At 51.2% G+C, this 22586-nt stretch overlaps 2 protein-coding genes across 2 annotated transcripts; both read left to right on the top strand.

Moving 5' to 3' along the window:
• Positions 1–5478: 5478 nt before the first annotated feature.
• CES3 (carboxylesterase 3) lies at positions 5479–7635 on the top strand (the record flags this gene model as incomplete). The annotated part of the gene is given in 7 exon segments (XM_079907896.1): positions 5479–5553; positions 6014–6035; positions 6038–6078; positions 6142–6152; positions 6674–6969; positions 7130–7199; positions 7306–7635. Coding segments are annotated over 7 exon segments (804 nt in total). The 3' UTR covers positions 7595–7635.
• Positions 7636–13125: 5490 nt separating this feature from the next.
• On the top strand, positions 13126–20154 carry CES4A (carboxylesterase 4A; the record flags this gene model as incomplete). Its single annotated transcript, XM_079907895.1, is given in 8 exon segments — positions 13126–13711; positions 13714–13861; positions 17403–17441; positions 17443–17542; positions 17624–17757; positions 18085–18238; positions 20060–20120; positions 20123–20154. Coding segments are annotated over 8 exon segments (771 nt in total). The 5' UTR covers positions 13126–13608.
• Positions 20155–22586: the final 2432 nt, after the last annotated feature.

Below are 22586 nucleotides of genomic sequence, written 5' to 3'. Positions count from 1 at the left end.
AAGAAGGTGCCAAACTGTCTTCCAAATTGACTGTTCCATTTCTGCACGCCCACCGGCCATATAGGTGGGGTCCAATTGTTCCAGACCCTTGCCAACACTTGGTCTTATCAGTCTTTTACATTTGATTAATTTAATGGGTATGTAGTGGCATCTCGTTGTGGTTGGTTACCTGCCTCTCTCTCTCTCTTTCTCAGTCTCCCTCTTTCTCATGAGGCCCTGAATGTACCTGTGTGTCAAGGTTATGGGAGAGGGAACAGCCCCACCAGGGAGGCTTCCAAAGAGGATTCAGGAAGCTGCACTGGTTATTTCTGGCAGAAGTTTGATCCTCAGGCTCTCCAACTCGAGGTGCCAGCGGGAACCCCAGGAGAGGATCTGGCACCTAGTCCAGGCATGACCCTCACCCTGTCCCTCATTGAATCAGCACATCCAACTGTTGGAATCAGCAAATATTTGCCAGCGCCTCATACTCTCCACCCATCCCCTCACCTCCCACTCCCGGCCAGCCGTGTTCCTGACACTGAGGCCCAGAGGTAAGTCCTGCCCCGCCTTGGAGTGGGAGTCCCCCAAGCCAGCAGAGAGACAGACACCCTGAGAGACCCTGTCCTGACACAAGAACAGGCTCCCATTGGCTCTGGTTTCTCGCCTCGTGTTTTCACAATGTAACCTCACTTTAACCCTATGAGGTTGGTTCCTGTTATCATCACTGTTTCATGGATGACAAAACTAGGCCCAGAGCTGTGAAGTAACTTGTATTAGGTCACACAGCTGCCACTGGGCAGAGCCAGGATTCGAGTGCAGGAGGTCTGGCTCTTAAGTCACATCTTCCCTGCATTTGGAATGGGATTCAAGTTGTTAATAGCAGTCTTCCTGCCCCCTTTCCTCCATCATCCCTACCCGGGTCTCAGGGCCACTGGAGGGTAGTGCCCTGCTTCTGCCCTGTCATTTGAGGGCCCTCCAAGAGAGCAGGCCTACCTGAGAGTCACCCCCAACATACACCCTGGGTATCCTCAGTCCTCGGGCCCCTTGGCAGAGCTGCTCAGGCCCAAGGTGCTGAGGCTCTATAACGGCATCATCCAACCACTGTGGAAAAGAGCTTGTTTGTTTTTCAGAACATTAAACACAGAATTACCTTATGACCAGCAATTCCATTCCTAGCTATACAGTCAAGAGAAATGAAAACATAGGACCACAGAGAAATGTATAAATAAATGTTTATAGCAGTATTATTCATAATAGTCAAAAGGTAGAAACAACCCAAATGCCCTTCGATGAATGAATGGATAAAAAAATTGTGGTGCAGCCACAGTGAAATATTATTCGGCCATGAAAAAGGAATGAAGTACTGATATGTGCTGCAACTTAGATGAACCTCAAAAACATGGTGCTAAGTGAAAGAAGCCAGACACAAAAGGTCACATATCGTATGATTGCTTTTATGTGATACATCCAGGATAGGTAAATCCATAGCGGCAGAGAGCAGATTAATGGTTATCAGGTCATCAGGGGATGGGGGTATTGGTGTGTGAGGTGAGGGGGGTAGGGGTGGGAATGGAGAGTGACTGCTTAATGGGTACAGGGTGTATTGCTGGGGAAGTGAAAGAGTTTTGTAACTAGAGAGATGCGGTAGTTACACAAAATTGCAAACACACTAAATGCCACTGAATTGTATACTTTATAATGGTTTATTGTGTGTTATGTGAATTTCCATAAACTGTACATTTTTCAGCCAACTAGCTGTTTACTAAATATCCATGATGAAAGCTTTAGCCATGGAAAGTAACTCATATACCTTATGGAGACCTCTCCATTTCTTACATGTCGCCATTGGCGTAACACTTTCTGAAACTGCTCTGCCGATTTAAACTGCCACCAGCAAAGTCTACAGGTGTCTTGTTTTGTTTTGGAAGTACTGCACGGCTTGCAGGATCTTAGTTCCCCAGCCGGGGATCAAACCCATGCCCCTTGCAGTGGAAGCGCGGAGTCCTAACCACTGGACCGCCAGGGAAGTCCCTGGAGTCTACAAGTTTCATTGCAACTTTACCAGCATTTGCAGACCACAATTTTTAAATGTCAACTTTTTAAAAAAATATAAATTTATTTATTTTTGGCTGCGTTGGGTCTTCGTGGCTGTGTGCGGGCTGTCTCTAGCTGCGGCGAGCAGGGGCCACTCTTAGTTGCGGTGCGCAGGCCTTTCAATGCAGTGGCCTCTCTTGTTGCGGAGCACGGGCTCCAGGCGCGGGGAGCTTCAGCACCCGCGGCTCGCGGACTCCAGAGCGCAGGCTCAGCAGTTGTGGCACACGGGCCCAGTTGCTCTGCGCAATGTGGGATCATCCCGGACCAGGGATCGAACCCGTGTCCCCTGCATTGGCAGGCAGACTCTTAACCACTGCACCACCAGGGAAGCCCAAATCTCAACTTTTTTTTTTTAATGTAATTTACATACCATAACATTTACCCCTTTAAAGTGTACAGCTCAGTGGCTTTTAGTATATTCACAAAGTTGTGCAACCATCACCACTATCTTATTCCAGAACATTTGCATCAGCATCACCCAAAAACAAGCCGGTGCCCATTAGCAGTCACTTCCCATCCCTCCCCGCACCACCCCCCCCGAGCCCCTGATAATCACGCATCTACTTTCTGTCAAATCTATGGATTTGCCTATTCTGGACATTTCATAGAATAGAATCACACAATATATGGGTTTTGGGTTTTTTGGGGGGGGGTGTTTGGTTTTTAAATATTGTTTATTTACTTTGGCTGTGCCAGGTCTTAGTTGCGGCATGCGGGATCTTTTAGTTGCGGCATGCAAACTCTTAGTTGTGGCATGCATGTAGAATCTAGTTCCCCAAGCAGGGATGGAACTGGGCCCCCCTGCATTGGGGGCTCAGAGTCTTACCCACTGGACCACCAGGGAAATCCCAGTATATGGTTTTTTGTGTATGACTCCTTTCATCTAATATAATGTTTTCAAGGTTCATGTATGTTGTAACAGATATCAGTACTTCATTCCTTTCTGTGGCTGAATAGTCTACTGTATGGATATACCACATTTTGTTTATCCATCCATCAGTTGATAGGCAGTTGGGTTGTTTCCACATTTTTGGCTCTTATGGATTCCCCTACTAAGAACATTTATGTACCAGTTTTTGTGCAAACATATGACTTAATTTCTCTTGGTTAGATACTTAGGAATGGAAACTCTGGGTCATATAGCAACTCTTTGTTTCATCATTTCAGGAACTGCTGAACTGTTTTCCAAAGTAGCTGCACCATTTTACGTTCCCACCAGCAGTGTGTGAGGATTTCAATCACTCCACATCCTTGCCGATGCTTGTTAATATCTTTTGTTTTGATTGTAGTCATCCCAATGGGTGTGAAGTGGTATCTCATTGTGGTTTTGAGTTGCACTTCCCTAGTGACTAAAATAGTGAACATCTTTTCATGCGCTTATTGGCCCTTTTTATATCTCCTTTGGAGAAATGTCTTCTGAAATCTTTTGACCATTTGGATTATTTGCCTTTTTATTGTTGAGTGGTAAAGATTTACGTATATTCTAGATACAAGTCTCTTATCCAATATATGATTTGCAACTATTTTTCCCATTCTGTGGGTTGTCTTTTCACTTTACTGACAGTAACCTTTGCAACACAAAAAATTCTTTATTTTGATGAGGTTTAATTTATTTTTTCTTTTGTTGCTTGGCCTTTTTGTGTCATATCTAAAAAATGATTGCTTAATCCAAGGTCATAAAGATTTACCTCTATGATTTCTTCTAAGAATTTTATAGTTTTAGCTGTTACATGAATGAATTACATTCATCTGAAGTTAATTTTTGTATATGGTATGAATTAGGGATTCTTTTGCATGTGGTTATCCAGCTGTCCCTGCATCTTTTGTTGAAAAAAACCTATTCTTTACTTATTGAACTGTCTTGGTGCCCTTACTGAAAATCAATTGGTCATGAATGAAGGAACTTGTTTCTGGGCTTTCAGTTCTACTCTGTTAATTTTTATGTCTATCCTTATGCTACTACCACACTATCTTGATTACTGTAGTTTTGTAGTAAGTTTTGAAATTGGGAAGTGTGATTCCCCAGCTTTGTTCTTCTTTTTCAGGGTTGCTGTATTATTTTGCCAGGGTTGCCATAACAAAGGACCACAGTCTGGGTGACTTAAACAAGAGAAGTTAATTGTCTCACAATCCTAGAGGCTACAAGTCTGAAATCAAGGTGTTAGCAGGGTTGGTTCCTTCTGAGTGCTGTGTGAGAGAATCCATGCCTCTTTCCTAGTTTCTGGTAGCCTCACACATTCCTTGGCTTATAGATGGCATTCTCCCTCTGGCTTCACATTGTCTTCCCTCTGACCCGTCTGTCTCTGTGTCCAAATTTCCCCCTTTTACAAGGACACCAGGCATATTAGACTAGGGCCCACCTCTGTAATCATCTTAATTTGACTAACGGCCTTATCTTTAAATAAGGTCACGTTCTGAGGTACTGGGGGTTATGACTCCACATATATTTTACGTGGAGACACATATCAATCCATAATAATTGTTTGGCTATTCTGGGTCCCTTGCATTTCCAAGTGAATTATGATCGGCTTGTTCATTTCTGAAAAAAAAAAAAAGCAGCTGAGATTCTCATAGGGATCACACTGAATGTATAGATCAGTTTGGGAAGTATTACCATTTTAACAATATTAAGTCTTCTAACCCATGAACATGGAACATCTTTCCATTTAGTTACGTCTTCTTTAATTTCTCTCAATTATGTTTTCTAGTTTTTAATGTACAGTCTTGAACTTCCCTTATTAAATTTATTCCTAAGTATTCTATTCTTTTTGATGCTATTGTAAATGGAATGGTTTTCTTAATATCATCTTCAGATTGTTCATTGCTAGTGTATAGAAACACAATTGGTTTTTGGTTTTTTTTGTTCGTTTTTTTTTGCGGTACGCGGGCATCTCACTGTTGTGGCCTCTCCCGCTGTAGAGCACAGGCTCCGGACGCGCAGGCTCAGAGGCCATGGCTCACGGGCCCAGCCGCTCTGCGGCATGTGGGAGCTTCCCGGACTGGGGCACGAACCCGTGTCCCCTGCATCGGCAGGCGGCCCCTCAACCACTGCGCCACCAGGGAAGCCCTAGACTGCCGCTTAATGAGCACATACTCTCTGCCAGGAACTGTGTTGTGCTGAGCACTGGGACAGGCATTCATCTCCTTTGATCCTCATTACAACCCTGTGAAGTAGGGACTTTCATTATCCTTATTTTACAGATGAGGAAACTGAGGCTCCAGGTCTCATGATGGGTAAAGGGCAGAGGCAGAGCTTGAGCCAGTTGTCTGATCCCAGAGCTTCAGCTATTAAGATTGCATTGTCAGATGTGAAACCAGGTGGACCTGGGGTCAAATCCCAACCCTAGCTACTTGTCCACAGTTATCCTAACCCCTCTGAGCCCATTTCTTCACCTGTAAATGGGGATGATACATCCCACCCATGTGAGCTGTTTAAGAAGGATACTGGATGCTGCATTTGAAGAGTCTACCAAGGAGCCGGTATCCAGGAGGTGCTCAATCTATGTTCATTTCCCTTCTTTGAGACCCCCCAGAGCCCTCCTCATTCACACAACCTCATCACTGCTCTCTGGAGCCATGGGGAGTGCCCATGATTTGTTCTCTCACTAACTTCCTGGTTAACTTCAACTGAGCACGTGCTCCAGGCCAGAATGCTGTGCTTCACATAGGCTGCCAAACAACCTTCCAGGGAGGAGCTACCTTTCAGAGAGGCTCAGCAACCTGTCTGAGGTCACACAGCCAAGCAGTGATTGCAGAGCTAGCATTTTACTCCAGATCTGACCTTATCCCTCCCAGACACCATCTAGAACCCCCAAGGGCAGCAAGTGGCTAGCTCCTGGCACATGAGCCCTGGGACATGAGACAGGCCAGGCAGGAGGGTGTGGAGCTTCTTGGGAGGGTCTGCTGTGGCTGTGGGACCTGAGCAGGCCTCTTGCCCCAGGATGTGCCCACTGAGGTGATGCCATCATCATAGATGAATACCTACACAGCAGCTCAGATGGACAAGCCGAATGAGAAGCCTTCCAGGAATTGATAAGCAACGTTGTCATGAACATTGAATTTTTCCAGAAACCTCCAAGGTAAGCCTATCCCTGTCTACCTGTCCCACCTTTCCCACCTGGGCCCAGGAGCTGAGTTATCACAAGTGACATGGTGCCACGCTCCACTGCTACCCCCACTCTCCACTTCCTCTCAGGGATGCAGTGTCACAGCAATGAGAGGCGACTCTGGCAGGGCACTCTGCAGAGGAGAAAACCAAGGCACAGAGAGGTGTAGTGACTTGCCAAAGGTCACCCAGCAGGACTTATCACCAATTCTCAGGGATTCAATTGACTCATGAGTGATTTCTTCTGCTTTCAGCCCTTCTCCTGGGAGAAAAGTCTTGCTTCCTCCAGACCTCATGGCTAATCTCTAACACAGTCCTAGAACAGCTCCAGGTTCCTGTCTTTGTGACCTCCGGCAGATACCTAACCCTTCTGTGCCTCAGTCTCCTTGTTTGTAAAATGGCAATAATAATACATAATGAGCGAATCCATAGGTTTTTATGAGGATAAAATGAACAGTGACACATAAAGTACATGGGATGGTGCTCAACACCTAGCAAGCGCCCAGTAGAGGCTTGCTGTTCACCATTTTGTCATCATCATTATTATTACTTGTATTGGTGTTATGATGAGCCTGGCTTACCAAAGATAGGACCTGATCAGCCTGTGGGTATCTACTTCTCATCCAGCCATCTCTCCACAGATTCTGGGGGCTCCATCTTTTTCTATGAGTTCCAGCATCGACCCAGTTCTTTTGCGAAGATCAAGCCGGCCTGGGTGCGGGCTGATCATGGGGCTGAGAAGACCTTCATCTTCGGGGGTCCTTTCCTCGTGGATGAGAGCTCCATGCTGGGTGAGGATGAACAGACACAAGATCCTTAGGCTGCCGGCTCCACCAGGGTAGGGCGGGGCATGCAGGAACAGAGGTCTCAGGTCATCAGAGGGGACACTTGAGTCTCCTCCAGGACCCACGTGACCTTGATCCAGGTCTGTCCCTCTCATAACCTTTCCAGAAGCCACAGGGGAGGAGCAGGAGCTGAGCCTCACCATGATGGCCCAGTGGACCCACTTCTCCTGGACAGGGTGAGTAAGCAAAGAGGCATGCCTGGCTTTCGGCCTAGACTACTCAGATCTGCCTCCCAGGGAGCAATACAGGAGACCTTTGTCTTCATTCATTCCTCCCAGCCAGGGATCCCAATGGCAAGGGGCTGCCTCCTTGGCCCACATTCAACTGTTCAGAGCAATACCTGGAAATCAGCCTGGTGCCACAGGTCAGCCAGAAGCTAAGGAAGGCCCGACAGCAGTTCTGGGCAGAGACACTTCCCACCAAGATCGGGCAGTGGCAGCAGAAGCAGAAGGGCAGGAAGGCCCAGGGGGAGCTCGGAGGCAGGTCCTGGGTCTTCTGGGCTGGGGGCCAACCCGAGGGGTGGCCACATCCCAACAAGGCAGCCTCCTTCACCCCTGCTAAGAGACTTTAACCCAAACCAGGCTGATGGGTGGTCATGTCCCTTAAAGCATCAGCTCCTCCATGACTCCTTTGACATATCACCTACTTCCCATCTACAGGGCCTTTGCCCAAACTTCTCCTTCTTCCCACTTGCTTCATGGCGAGGTCCAGCTCACACCTCAAGCTCCCCAGAGGACCCTCCTCCTCTAGGAAGTCTTCCCTGCCTTCTCTGGTCCTGGCCCTATCTGTGTCCATTACAGCATAGCCCACTCTAAGCTAGCATTGTCAGTGTCATTGTCAGTGTTTCTGTCCTCCTCTGAGAAGCTCTCTGAGTGTGGAAATCAGCCTGACCCCACTCTGCATCTCCCATAGTAGGATCAGTCAGGACTTGGAATCAGAGGATGCTTGGTGAGTGAGTGAAAGACTGAGAAAGTGTGAGAACGGTGACTGCTGGACTTGAACCCAGGCCCTTTAGGCACCACAGCTCTGCTTAGTTCTGCACAGGTGTTGTCCTCCCTGACCAGAAGAGTGGGCGGACTCCGACGGCAGAGACCTGGAGTCAGAGGAGTCCTGAGGCATAAGGGGATCCAGCCGAGAACAGATCTCAGGCCCCACAGGCCTCTGACTAGGGCTGAGGGAAGTCCCTTTGTCCGTGCTGCCCAGTCTTGGCCCTTGTACAAGGCAGAGCAGAGTCCAGCAGGGCCAGAGCCCTGACCCTTGGACGTGAGATGCAAGCTTCCCAGCGCCAGCACCTCACCCCTTTATGGCCTGCCTGGGCTCTTTCCTCCCGCTCCAGCTAGGGAAGATCACCTTCTGGGCTGCTTGGCACAGGTCGCGGAGCACCCACCGGGACACAGGAGAACAGGTTGGGGGAGGCATCTGGACTAGTGCATCAGTCAGGCTGTTGTCACGAGGTAGACGAGGTCTACCCACTCAGGCTACAACAGGTAAGAAGCAGCCAGAGGTTTTTGAGTAGGGGGGCACACATTTCTTTTTTTGAGGATCAATGCACCGTTCCCTTGAGAAATCTGGATTTTAATACATATCACAATGACTTCCCCTGCCCCCGCTGAATCCCATCCTGCCGACTCTGGTCCCACACGTACCCTTCCTCAGTCTGACTAAGTTCCTGGCTGCTGACGGTTACATGAAAAACACTTGCAGGTGAGACCAGTTGTGTTTGGGGAAAGTTTATCTGGGGCAGAAAAGAGAGTCATAAACCAGAGGAGTTCTGAGTCCTGCCATTCCTCTGCTCAAAAGCTCCCTGTCGCCCCCAGGGCAAGTTCAAGTTCTTTATACCGACCTTGAAGGCCTCCTATTCTTCTCCCCTCTTTCCACCAGGAAACTTGCCCCCACAAGCTGATAAGAGAGCCTGACAGGTTAAACAGGCCCCATTCACAGTGTGTCACCAGGGACGGGATGCAAAGGGCTATAGGCGTGAGGAGGCATAGACCGGCTGTGACTTGGGACAGGGGAGGGGGGACATCTAAACTGAGACCTGAAGGACAAGCAGAAGTTGCACAGGCCAGAAGAGTAGGTTCGAGGGATGGGAACAAAGAGGAAGGGTGTTCCTGGTAGAGGGAACGGCAGGAACAAAGGCCTGGAGGTTGAGATGTGCTGAGAAAACACAGTTCTGTACATCTGGAGAGGCCAGCAAAGACCAGACTGTGAGGGCCCTTGTGGGCTCAACTGGTAACCCGGGGATGACATGAACAGGTTGGAGGTTGTGGGTGAGAGCGCGGACAGGGAGAGCAGGGAGGGGGTCAGTGGGGGCTTCCGGGTAGGTGGAAGGCACTGGTGGGCTCTAGATATAGAAGTGACAGGCAGACCTGGTATCCAAGGGGACACAAAGGTGGGAGAAGGAAGACTTCCCGGGGCTGCGTGGAGGCGGGCAGGACTGGGCTGGGAATCAAGGGCTCGGTTTTGACCATATGCTGGACGTACACACAGGCCTCTTCCTGCGGGCTTGAGGGTGCAGCACACCTGGCAACCACGGGGAGGCAGGGGTTGTTGGGTGGGGGACGTCACCAGCTTTGGTGTCACCATTGCCAAAGGGCTCTGAGGGGTTGGGCAAGCCTGCTGGTGAGGCCTCAGACCCTGTCTCACTGCCAACTTTCCCTGCCTCTCCTCCTCCTCCCCCCAGCTTCTAGGATTTTCTCCTCACGGGGAGGGAGGGGAATGGCCTGGCACGGCCCCAGTGGCTTGGGGGAGTGCTCAGACAAGGGGTGCTCCTGGGATTCCAGTCTTCTTGCCTCTCTATTCTCCTTTCCCTGGGCCACTACTCACGGAACTCCCCTCCCCTGCCGGCCAGGGGATCCTCCGTCCACCGATGGCCCTGCCCCAGGACCCAGCAGCCACAGAGCTCAGGGGAGCAAGCCAGGGGCACCCACAAACTCAGACGGAACAGGCCCTGCAGGGCAGGGACTGGTAGACCCAGGGAGCCTCTCCGTGGCAGGGTGACAGGAAGGGTCCTGTGAGCACTGTGTGTGAGCACCAGGGGGTACCGCAGGATCAGACGTGCACACCTGGACCCAGCCACCAGGCAAGGGACTGGTAGATGCTCCCAGTAGACACAGGCAAGCATGTACATACCCAGCGCCAGACATAGATACTCACACACAGAGGGACAGGCCAACAGCTCAGCCTCTCCTGGGGGCAGCAGGGCAGGGACATTTAGACGTCTGGGAGGATGGGTGGTAGAGAGCTGGGAGTGTGGACATTTATATTTACATTTTAATAAAATGTATCTTATAATTTACATTATTTTATATGTTTATAATTGTATATTTATATTCTTTATAAAATTAGTATTATATAAAAGTCGTATTATATTAGTATATATATATTAGTGTATGTGTATGTGTGTGTGTGTGTGTGTGTAAAACCATCATGTAACCACCAACCAGATCAAGATCTAGAACATTTCCAGCAGCCGACATGCCCCTTCCCAGTCAATACCCTCAAAGTAACCACTGTTCTGACCTCTATCATAAATAAGTTTTGCCCATATTAATGCATTTTAAAAAATGGTTTTTTTGGCCACATCACGCAGCATGCATGATCTTAGTTCCCCGACCAGGGATCGAACCTGTGCCCCCTGCAGTAGAAGCGGAGTTTTAACTGCTGGACCACCAGGGAAGTCCCTGCATTAAAAATTTTTTTAACTTGAGAGAAACTTCGCTAAAACCGCTTTTAGCATTTTGGCACATTTTCTCTTAGTTTTTTTATTGCATATTTGTATATAGCTGTGATATTAGCATGCATACAATTTTATACTCTGCTTTTATTCACTTAAAATCATACCATAAACAGTTTATAACTTAAGTTTATAGTTATATTTATGTTGCCTGGTCCCCAGATACAAATAATGCTTCCCGTACTCACGATAGCATATATGACTATGGTTCATAAAAGTCTTTCTTTTAATGCGTTTCTGACTATTTTCATAAGGGTGGGACCCCTTATGAAAATAGTCAGAAAACTATGTGAACATTTTATGGCTCTTATACATTTTGCCAAATTATTTTCCTGCGGTGGTGTATCAATTTATCCTACACTAACAGTATATGTGAATGTCCTTTTCATTGTATCTTTGCCACAATTGGGTGCCACCATTTGTAATTTATTAGTGGGAATTGTGACTCCTGGTTTTAATTAACATTTTATGACTACTAAAAATGTGGAATATTGTTTTCATAAGTGCTTACATATTGCCTCTGGATAGCAGAGCTGGGATGGAGACCACTCCATCTCAGCTCCTGTTCAGGGCTGTAGAGCACTCTGTCACGTGCTTAGGTGCCCCCAGTGGCTGGGGTGAGGACAGTAAAACACTACTGTTGGGCTTCCCTGGTGGCGCAGTGGTTGAGAGTCCGCCTGCCGATGCAGGGGACGCGGGTTCGTACCCCGGTCCGGGAAGATCCCACATGCCGCGGAGCAGGTGGGCCTGTGAGCCATGGCCGCTAAGCCTGCGCGTCCGGAGCCTGTGCCCCGCAATGGGAGAGGCCACAACAGTAAAAGGCCCACGTACCACAAAAACAAAAAACAAAAAACACTACTCTTTAGAGCAGAACTCTGATGTGAGCCATTCTGTGTCACTTTGGGCAAGTTATATATAACCCTTTGAACTTCCATCCACGTTTGTGTAGTGGGAACATAGTAACAGTTACCTTATAAATGTTTTAGGAGGATGAGGTAAAAATGGTACATAAGTGTTTGGCACAGCGCCAAGCTATAATCAAGGCTCAGTCAATCACAGTCGTTGGCTATTCAATAAGTGGACCCAGAATTCAGGGCAAATCTGGGTAATATGATAGACCTTGGCCTCCTGGCTCTGTCCTGTGAGACCTCAGGCTGGTCACTGATCATCTCTGGGCCTCCAAGCCTCACCCCACTCCTCCCAGGGCAAATGAGAAGCCTATGTGAGAGGACCATGTGAAAGGGCTTTGTAAATTGCAAAGGGCTACATACACAGAGGAGATTTGAGATGGCTCCATGCTGCCACTGACCTGCCTCCATGCCTGAAGGGCCACCATTACAGCCAATTCTTTGTGCCTGGATATTGCTTATGTAAGACCAGGAGAGACCTGGGGATGTGGGCAGAGAGGTATTTTTGGCCAGCTGCAGCTGGGGTGTGAGGGCGTGTTCACACCACACCAATACCAAATGCTGTCCCAAACAGCAGTTGCGTCAAAGTCTCCTAGAGAGGGTTGCAAATCTAATTTCCTGATGCAACCTGAGATTTCCTTTCAGAGGGTGTAGGGGGGACCTAAGAATCTGAATTTCCCAATGATTCCCCCAGGTGATTCTCATGCACAATCAAGTTCAATAAAATTTGGATCAGATTTGCCTTCTGTCACTTTGCAGAGTGAGCCTCCAGGGGACCAGGGCACAGAAAAATTCAGGGTTTTTTTTTTTTTTTTCCATGTGGCTTGTGAGATCTTAGTTCCCTGACCAGGGATTGAACCCGAGCCCTCGGCAGTGAGAGTGCAGAGTCCTAACCACTGGACCACCAGTGAATTCCCAAAAAATTCAGTTTTGATAAATGGGGTGGAGGAGAAAGAAAGGACAGGGGTGCTTCAGGAAGGGGCAACAAATGAGAGGTCTCAGTGACCCTCGGCAACAGGAGCGAGGCAGGGTGAGGGCGTAGAACAAGAGGTGTCCATTGGCAGAGTCTAAATTCAACTTGGTGTAGTTTGTATCCATTGCAAGAGCTAGCTATGGTGTAGGTATGCTTGTAGTGTACAGATGTGAATGTATGCTACATATGGATACACTGTAACCTATATATAACTAGACTTATATGCATGTGGGCACACATTTTTTAAAGATTAATTAATTAATTAATTTTTAACTTTATTTTTGGCTGTGTTGGGTCTTCATTGCTGCGCGCGGGCTTTCTCTAGTTGCGGTGAGTGGGGGCTACCCTTCGTTGAGGTGCACAGGCTTCCCATTGTCGTGACTTCTCTTGTTGTGGAGCATGGGCTCTAGGCGCTCGGGCTTCAGTGGTTGTGGAGCCAGGCACGCTCCACGGCATGTGGGATCTTCCCGGGCCAGGGCTCGAACCCATGTCTCTTGCATTGGCAGACGGATTCTTAACCACTGCGCCACCAGGGAAGCCCTGGGCATGCATTTAACTCTTGTGTTCCCCCATGTTTTTTTTTTGTAAATGAGCTGTGCTCATATATACCCATGTGTGTATAAATTTGCGTGTACATGTAAATATTAATGTGAGTGTGGATATATGTATGAGAATGCATATATGTGTGTGATTTCTTCCCAGAAAAATGCCAGGCAGATGTTAGCAACAAGAAAGATATATAGTCATACCAATATCAGACAAACAGAAATCAAAATAAATGACACACTTATTGACATTAAATGACCAACCGAAAAGTATTCATATAACAGACATGAACTTTTACGCATCTACCAACATAACTTTGAAATCTTAAATAACGATAGAGAAAAATACTAAGAGGAACACAGAAAAAGAAGACAAACACACAATTGTGAAAAGCTTCAAGCTGGTGCTGGTGCCTGTGGCGGATGGGCCAAGGTGTTTTCGGTGTCCAGGGTGACTCTTCTTCTCTCTTCCTAGGTGCCTTGCATACCAAGGAGCCTCTAGTGGTTACCAAATATGGGACCCTCCAAGAAAACAGGTACACGTGGGGAAGACACCCATCAATGCCTTCCTAGGAGTTCCCTTCTACAGACCTCCTGTGGGTGCCTGCAGGTTCACTGCCCCAGAACCCCCAGAGCCCTGGGAAGGAATCAGAGATGCTACCACCTATGCCCCAGTGTAAGAGCCAGAGGACTGTCAGCTGGGATGTGGGCAGACCCTGAGGAAGGCGGTGAACCTATGCCTGCCTCTGGGCCGGGGTTTGAACAACCCACTGAAAAGAGTGCTCTGTGTGGCCACGGGCAGTCCTGGCAACCATTCTGGGCCTCAGTTTCCAAACCTATATAATGAAGTGGCTGGTCCAGATGGTGTTTAAGGCACTGATAATGCTGTTCTTGATTCTCTCATGGGAGAGCTCCAGGCAAGGAGGAGGTGCATACTGACTGTGCCCCCAGGACCTGCTGGGGAGCTGAGTTTCCCTAAATGTGTGTGAGGAGCAGTACACACACATACACACACACACACACACACACACACACACACACACACACAGAGTGAACCCTGAGCTCTTCCCTCTTCCTTGGTGCTTGAACCTAAGAACAAGCCCACGTGGCACCACCAGCCCTTCCCTGCAGAAGGAGGCCAAAATGGGGAGGGCATGGGCTCAGTTTCAGTTTTAATGTCCCAGGGTCTCAGTGCAACCTCTAGCTGGGCTCAAGCCCTGAATCACATGAGCATGTTGGGACAATGGCTGCCCTTTGACACACTGGGCTTGGCAGTTTACCAAGAACAAGTGTATTTACTGTTTACATAGACCATTGAGTAACCCACTGTCCAGAACATTCTGTGGTGAACATTAACAATGTTCAGCATCAGTTGGATAAAGTATTGGCTTTAGAAAAATGTCTACTGTGAGAACCTGGGTGTCAGGTGATATAGAAAACTACAACTACCACACTGGATGTCTAGTTGTTAAAAACACGGTGTCCACTGTTATTTTTTTTTTTATTTTTATTTTTTGCGGTACGCGGGCCTCTCACTGTTGCGGCCTCTCCCATTGCGGAGCACAGGCTCCAGACGCGCAGGCTCAGCGGCCATGGCTCACGGGCCCAGCCGCTCCGCAGCATGTGGGATCTTCCCGGACCGGGGCACGAACCCCCGTCCCCTGCATCGGCAGGCAGATTCTCAACCACTGCGCCACCAGGGAAGCCCAAAAACACAGTGTCCACTGTTAGAACATGATTGACTGTTACTAGAACACTGGCATGTTGGTTGTTAAAACACTGGCCATCACTGAGAGAAACCAAGGTATTCTGAACATTGTGTGACTGTTACTTGGAACTCCATGGATCAGGTGACAGAACATGGAATAACCATTGTTAGAACCCTGAGGATCAGGGGTTTAGAGATTGGGGTGTCCCTTGCATAGAAGTCTAGGTGTCAGTTGTTGGAACATTGGCCATGAGCTGTCAGACATTGGCTGTTTGGAACACAGAGTGTTAGATGTAAGAATGTGTGGATGGCTTAGAACAGACTGTGGGGTGGCAATTAAGCGGGGAACAGGGAGAGAGGAAGCTGTTACAGAGATGGTGGCTTCCACCAGAGTAGTTACAGTGGCGGTGGTGGGAGTGGTCAGGCTCCAGATTTATTTTGAAGGTAAAATTGACAGGATTTGCTAGAGAATTGGATGTGAGCCACGAGGGAAGAAGAATAATCAAGGATAATAACTAGTTTCAGGGCAGAGCAGCAAGGGGAATAGAGGTACAATTTACTGAAATGGAGAAGACTAGATCAAGAGCAGGTTTGGGCAAAACAAGAGTTCATTTGGGGGCGTGTTAAGTTTGACATGTCTAATAGATATCCATGTAGAGATGTGGGGTAGGTAGTCTGGATAAATGGAGCTGGAAGGAGACTGGTCATCAGCAGGTTAACAGTGTGAAGCCCTAGGCCTGAAGGACAGCAGCTCAGGAAAGAATAATCAGCATGAAAAGAGAAATGAGGGTTGAGGCCTGGGGCGCTCTCCAGCTTAGGCCAGGAAGAAGAGGAGGTGTGAGGTGGCAGAAAAATCAGGAGAGTGGGATTACAGAAGCCCAGAGAAGGAAAGCTGTTCAAGGAGAGTGTGGTCAACCATGTAGAGGGGCTACCAGGGCAAGTAAGATGATGAGAGAGATTTAGCAAGATGGAGGTCACTGGTGACCTGGACGAAAATGGCTTTGGTGGCGGGTTGGGGACAGCTGCCTCAAATGCTTATAACCCCTGTTCTAGGCTGTAAGAGGCCTGGCTTTCCTGCTGGGATGCTGCATGTGATTTATTGGACAGCATCCTAACGACATTAGCTGCTGCCGAGAGGTCAAGCAAGGAAGGCCAAAGACAATCTGTAGAGACAGAGACAAGCTGCCTGCTCGTGACCTTGGAGAGGCTGGTGGGGGCGGAGGGAAGGACAACTTGTTGAAACATTTGGCCTTGAGGGGAAGAGAGAGATAGCATAGTTGTTGGAGAAGGTGGCTGGTAGAGGGTAGGTTTGGACCAAGGTATGTTGAAGTGCTGTTGGGAAGACTGAAAGGGAGCAGGTGATGCTCTAGGGTTAGGGAGGTGGGAGTGGATTACACCTATGTTCACACACACATACACACACTGAAGACAGGCTGGGACAAGAGAAAGGAACAGAGGAGTAGGTAGACAGGGATTCCTGCATTCAGTCAAATGGGCCCAGCCCCAGCTGTTATAAGAATAGCCACCCTCAGGGCTGGGCCAGCAGGGAGAAAAGGCAAGGTGGACCAATAGCCTAAGCTCCATAAGTATACCAGATGTCCACACAGTGCAAGGCACAGGGCCAAGTGCCAGGAATCAGATGAATACACCTACATCCCTGCCCTTTGGGAGTAAAAACAACCAATCAAAATAACTCCAACCCAGTATTGTAGTCAATGGTGGATAGAGCTTTGGGAAGCACAGAGGGGAAAGTGCCCAGCAGGGGGCGCACCACTAAAGCTGGACCTTAAATGTGAGTAGGAGTTTGCTGGGCAGAGGAGAAGGCATTTGGTAGACAGAACAGAAGTACAGGGGCTTGCAGGTGAGAGGCAAGGGGTCATGTGTATTTGGAACAAAGAATGGCTGGGAAGGAGATGACTAGATGGAAAGGAGGGCCTAGGTCAGTGTGGGTGCATGAGGGCAGGAGGAGGCAGGGAAGGTAATGAGGAGGGAAATGACGTGGTCAGATTTGTGTTGTCTATCAATCTCTCTGGCCAGCATGTGGAGGATGAGTTGCAGGGGAGATGAAGAGGCAGGGGCAGAGTCCTGGCCAGAGTGGTGGTGGCCTTCACAGGGCAGCAGCCCTGAGATGGACAGAGGGGGCCTATTCAAAGGTTGTTTGTGAGGCAGAACAGAGACTGAGCGGAGGACAGGGCACGAAGGAAAGGAGGTGCCCAGGGCACCCAGGTTTATGGCTTGACAGCACCAATGTGTCTCCAGCAGGAGCAGGGAACCGCTTCCCAGGCAGACCCATAAGGCAAGGCACAGGCAGGGGGTGCCAACCTGCCTCCCATCCCTGGACCTAACGTTAGTGAAGGCTGCTAGGACACGGATACACACACGCACACACATACACACATATTGCCTGGATTTTGCTTTGGGTTCTGGCCCCTCACTGCAGAACCTGGGTTGAAACCACTCTCGCCACTATTCTCGCAGCGCTGGGCCCCAACTCACATCGTGCCCACAGGTGCCTTCAGGAGTCCTGGGGGCAGATCACCTCCATGTACTTCAACACACAAAAAATACAAGTGGCTGCATGTCAGTGGGGACTGTCTGTACCTGAATGTGTACGTGCCAGTAGGAGCGCTCGGGGACCCTCTGCTGCCTGTGAGTACTCAGCCTTCAACCACGCACCGTCCCACTCAAGCACCCCACTGTCCCGCTCAGGCCTCAGCCCTTCTCGCCCAGGTGATGGTCTGGTTCCCAGGACACGCCTTCCTCGTGGGCTCCGCTTCCACGTATGATGGCTCCAAATTGGCAGCCCGGGAGAAAGTGGTGCTGGTGCTTCTGCACCACAGCCTCGGTGTCCCGGGCTTCCTTAGGTGGGCGGGGCCGGGAACCCGAGGCGGGGACCAGGGGCGGGGCCTCCTCTGGACTTGGGCTCAGGGAGGGAGGAGGAGAGGATTGGGCGGAAGGAAAGGGGCACGCCCTATGGGGCGTATCCGCGTGAGGGGCGTGGCAGGGGCATGGTCTAATGCTTGTTGGAGCAGACAGGTGCTTGCTACCGCCTCAATGGGGCGGCGCCCCATTATAAGGAAGGAGATGCGGTGGTAAGACTCAGCCTCTGAGGGACACAGGGGGCGAGGCGGGGGCCCCCAGCACCCAAGCGTCGGGGCTCCGGACCCTGATCGTGAGCCCCGCGCGCTCAGCACAGGCGATAGCCAGGCCCGCGGGAACTGGGCGCCGCTGGACCAGGTTGCAGCTCTGCGCTGGGTGCCGAAGAACATCGCAGCCTTCGGCGGAGACCCAGGTTGGGTGACCTTGTTTGGCCAGTCATCAGGGGCCATGTGCATCTCGGGACTGGTGAGTGTAGTACTCAGATAAACCAAAGCAGGGACGCAGGCCCGCATGGCCTACGGGTTCTGCACAGATACGTGTGAAGATTTGCATGTGCAAGAACATTCCGGTCCACAGACCTGCCTTCACCCCTGCCATGGGTACCGCCCCGCACAGCCAAGGATGTCCATTACATTCAGGGAGCACTGATGAGAAAACCAAGCCAGCCCAGGAAGGGCAATGCTAACACTATGGATGTGGTGGGCCATAAAGATCACCCAGCACCTCCTGCCCCTCCACATTCCCCCAGAGCTCTATGCCTGAAACAGAGGCCCCCATCTGCCCTCTGGGCAGGGTTGGGGCCACCGACCAGGCCTGGGAGTCAGGCCTGGGTTAGAGACTGGGCTTTGCCCCTGACTCCTGGGGTACCACTGACCTGGAGTGTTCCTGTACTGTGGGTGTAAGGTCAGGTGCCCTGTGAGGGACATGTGGCTGGGCAGTGAGCAGGGACCACATCATACAAGGCCTTGTGGGCCACAATAATAATGCTTAAACACTGGAGCACATTCCAGGTGCCAGTCACTCTTCTAAGCACCTTAGGTGTATTCATTTGTTAAGAACCTCAACAATCCAAAAAGAAGAGTATTCCCTTTCTTCCCTCTGCAAAAAGAGAAGTCTTCTCCACTCTACAGATGAAGAAAGTGAGGCCCAGAGAAGTTAAGCAACTTTATTGAAAATGCACTGGAGAGCAGGGAAAGATTTTTTTTTTTTAAGGTCAAGTCTTGTATTTATTTATTTATTTTTGGCTGCGTTGGGTCTTTGTTGCTGCATGTGGGGGCTACTCTTCGTTTCAGTGCGTGGGCTTCTCATTGTGGTGGCTTCTCTTTCTGCGGAGCACGGGCTCTAGGCGCACGGGCTTCAGTAGCCGTGGCACGCGGGTTCTAGAGCGCAGGCTCAGTAGTTTTGGCGCACGGGCTTAGTTGCTCCGCGGCATGTGGGATCTTCCCAGACCAGGGCTCGAACCCGTGTCCCCTGCATTGGCAGGCGGATTCTTAACCACTGCACCACCAGGGAAGTCCCAAGCAGGGGGAGATTTTAAGCAGGGGAGTGACACAATCAGATGTGCATTTAGAGTTGGCTCAGTCTGCTGGAACTGGGTTAAAAAGAAGCACAAGCAGAGGCTTGGAGACCAGCTTGGGGTGGGGGGTGGCATATCTAATGGGGGCTGTTTCTGAAATAGAGGTAGAAAGGATGGACAGTAGAGGATGGCTGCAGAGTGATGCAGGAGGCCAAGTGGACAGGACAGGGGCAGCTGCAGCATACGGATGGCCAGAGGATAGAGGGAAGGCCCCTGGGGCTAGGTGGATGCTATGGGTAAGGTGTGGTGTGCTAGGTGTGCCAGGGTGTGGCTGGAGCGAGTTTTGGGCACATGAAGTCTGAGGTGCCCAAGGGACAGGATGGGGGTCTCAGATATGGTTGTTCCCTCCAACTTGGGCAGCAGAGAAAGGCTAAGAGCTCTCAGTGCAGATAATTGGGGCCCTGGGAAGCATATGGCCCCCTCTCCCACACTGCTAGCCCAGCAGCAGAGGGAGGCCCTTTCTGGTTGTTACACCAGCAGAACCACTATAACAACACTAGATCCCCTCTGGGACCCCTGGGGCCCGTTGAACAGACGAGAACAAGGATGCCCAGAGACAGGACCGCACTGGCTCTAGGTCTAGGACTCCAGCCCAGAACTCCTGACTCCCTCCCAGCTTCTGCCCTCTCTGAGCGCCTTCAGGCTGCCCAGCCATGGCCAGTGGTCCCCACTTTTGCATCTCATGGGTGCAATTCTCCCCACCCCTGCAGGTGACATCACCCCTAGCCTGGGGTCTCTTCCATCAGGCCATTTCCCAGAGTGGCACCGCAGTGCTAGAGTCTTCATCACTTCATCACCTGGCTGAGGTTTAGCTGGGCTTGATTCACGCCAGTGCCTACAGGGGACATTCTGCCCTGAGGATCCAGGCTGGTCCAGACCTGCTTCTGAGGGTCCCTCAGTTCTCCCCTCCTCAGGCTTTCTCACACAGATCTGGGGAAGGGAGTTTCTCCAAACAGCCACCCAGAAGCTATGCTTCCCCAAATTAGAGGGAGAGCAGCTGGGCGGAAGCCAGTCAGGCTGCAGCAGCTGTGAGGATCATAAAGGACTTTGGGAAACTCTAGGACCTTCTCTAGGAATTCAAGCAAGAACTCCGGTAGGCAGCCTGGATGGTGAGCTGGGCCCCTGCCTCCCATCGTCCCTGCCTCATACCCTCCCCATCCGCCCCGGAGGGTACCTCTCTTCCTGTCTGCTCCTCGCGGATGGCGCTCCTGAATGAGGGGGTTGGAGAGGGCTACCCACTGCCCTGTCTCCACCCTGTCTTCATGCCTTCGCTGGGATCCCCCGATGGCCACCCAGAGTCCTTCCTAAATCCCCTGCCAGACCCTACCCCGCAGGGAGCGGTTCTCAGAACTGATTAGATCTTGGTGAAGACCCCAGGACAATTCTGTGGCTTTTCTCCAAGTTTACCTCGGCTCGCCCGGGCCACTCTGAGCACGGAGGCGCACCGCTGCAAAGCTGGCCTAGGAACCGGGCGCGCACACGCGTCTCCTGCGGGCCCCTGCGGCTCAGCTCGCCCCTTCCTCTCCTCCAACACCCCGAGATCCCCACCCACTGAAGCAGCAATCACCGGCCGTGGCGGCTGGGGAAGGGCCAATTAGTGCGGGAGACGCAGCCCCTCGGCTGTGCCCGCGCTGACCGCAGCCCCGCAGCGCCGCCGCCGCCGCCTTCCCTGCCCGGCAGACAGCGCCAGCCGCCTGGGAGCCCCGGGGGACGCGCCGTCCGGCCTCCAGCCAACTGCAGTGATGGATCCAGGCGCCTGGCGTGGGGCCAGAGCCCGGGCGGACGCGAGGGCGCCGGGAGCTGCAACTCGCCACCGCTGGGTGGTGGGGGTGAGCGGAACGGGGCCTCCCTCCCTGTGAGGGCTCCTGCACCCCCGACGGCCTGCGCCCCGGCGCCTGCCTTCTTCAATAGCCAGGCAGGCGGGCTGCAGCGGCGCAGCGGCGGGCGGGTGGGGGTGGGGGAGGGTGGGGGAGGCCCTCTTACAGCCTCAAGGTCCTTTGACTTCGGAACCTCCGAAGCTCTGGCCTAGGCTGGCCGAGCCCAGAGCAGTTCCCTTTTGGAAGCCTTAGCAGGACCTGGCTTTAGAAAGCCTCGGCTTGTGCTTGATTAAAGCTCCCGTGCAACAGGAGGTGGGCAGAAGGGTGGGTGGGCAGTGCCGGGCCACAGGTCTCTTTCACCGATGCATGAACGCATGGACTTCCTCCGCTGGGTCCCTGCCCTGCACAACCTGCCTCACCCACCTGTAGGCTTTGGGAGACCCAAGAGGCATCAGGCTTGCCCTCCAGGAGCCCTCAGGCTGTGGGCAGAAGCTCCAGGGGCTTGGCTGGGATCCCAAGCTAATGGAAACTCTGCGGTCCAGGGAGGCTTCAGGTGAAGGAAAGGGGCAGGCACTTCAGGGCTTCCCCTTCCCCCAACTGACTCCTTTTCGGCCCAAGCTGGACACACTGGAGCCCTGTACTGAGGGACAAGGTGGGCCTAAGCCCAGGACACACTCTGGATGAGGCTGAGGAAGGGTTTGGCAGGAAGGTTCACAAATGGGGTTCACCAAAGAGATCTACTGCAGGATACTTCTGTTTCCCCCACCTGTGCCACAAGGGGCTGGGTTAGAGGTGCTGAGTCCCTTGACCAGTCCTGGATGCAGTAGTGTGGGGTTCAGGGTGGCTTTTTCCCTGTGACCCCCCCCCCAACTCAGGTCTGGCCTTGGTAGGGAAGGGCTGGGGGCCTGCCTTGTGCCCTAGAACCTCACTCAGGCCCTGGTGGGCCAGACTTCCTGTAAGGGAGAAGGGATCACTTCTAAGGGAGTGAGAATTCCCCTTTCTCCGTACCAAGCTCATTAGCTGTGTGTGTGGCAGGGGGGAAAACTGAGAAATTGGGGCATGGGGACTGAGTGAGGAAGGGAGACAATGACACAGATAGCACCTTGGGTCCTTTGTGGAATGAGATGACGGCGCATTGAATTAAAGCATGAGGAAAGGTACGGAGACAGGTGAAAGAGACTGTGGAACAATCTGCCGAGAAAGCCAGGGAGTGGAGGAAAGAAACAGAAGCAGGTGGACACACGCCCAGACAAGCAAATGGACAGAGAGACAGGGCAGTGCCGGGGGCTGTCCAGACTGGAGAAGGGCAGTACCTGGGCACTCAGAAGGGGGCAGTGGGCCCTGTTTCTCATCTCAGTTGTCTGGCTGCCGAGACCCTTGGGGACACGATAGAAATGGTCATCTGGAAAGGCTGTGGGAG

Source organism: Stenella coeruleoalba (assembly GCF_951394435.1).
Source record: "Stenella coeruleoalba genome assembly, chromosome: 20".
Classification (NCBI taxonomy): Eukaryota; Metazoa; Chordata; class Mammalia; order Artiodactyla; family Delphinidae; genus Stenella; species Stenella coeruleoalba.
The sequence above is the reverse complement of the archived record's forward strand: the minus strand, read 5'-3'. Positions and strand labels throughout refer to the sequence as shown.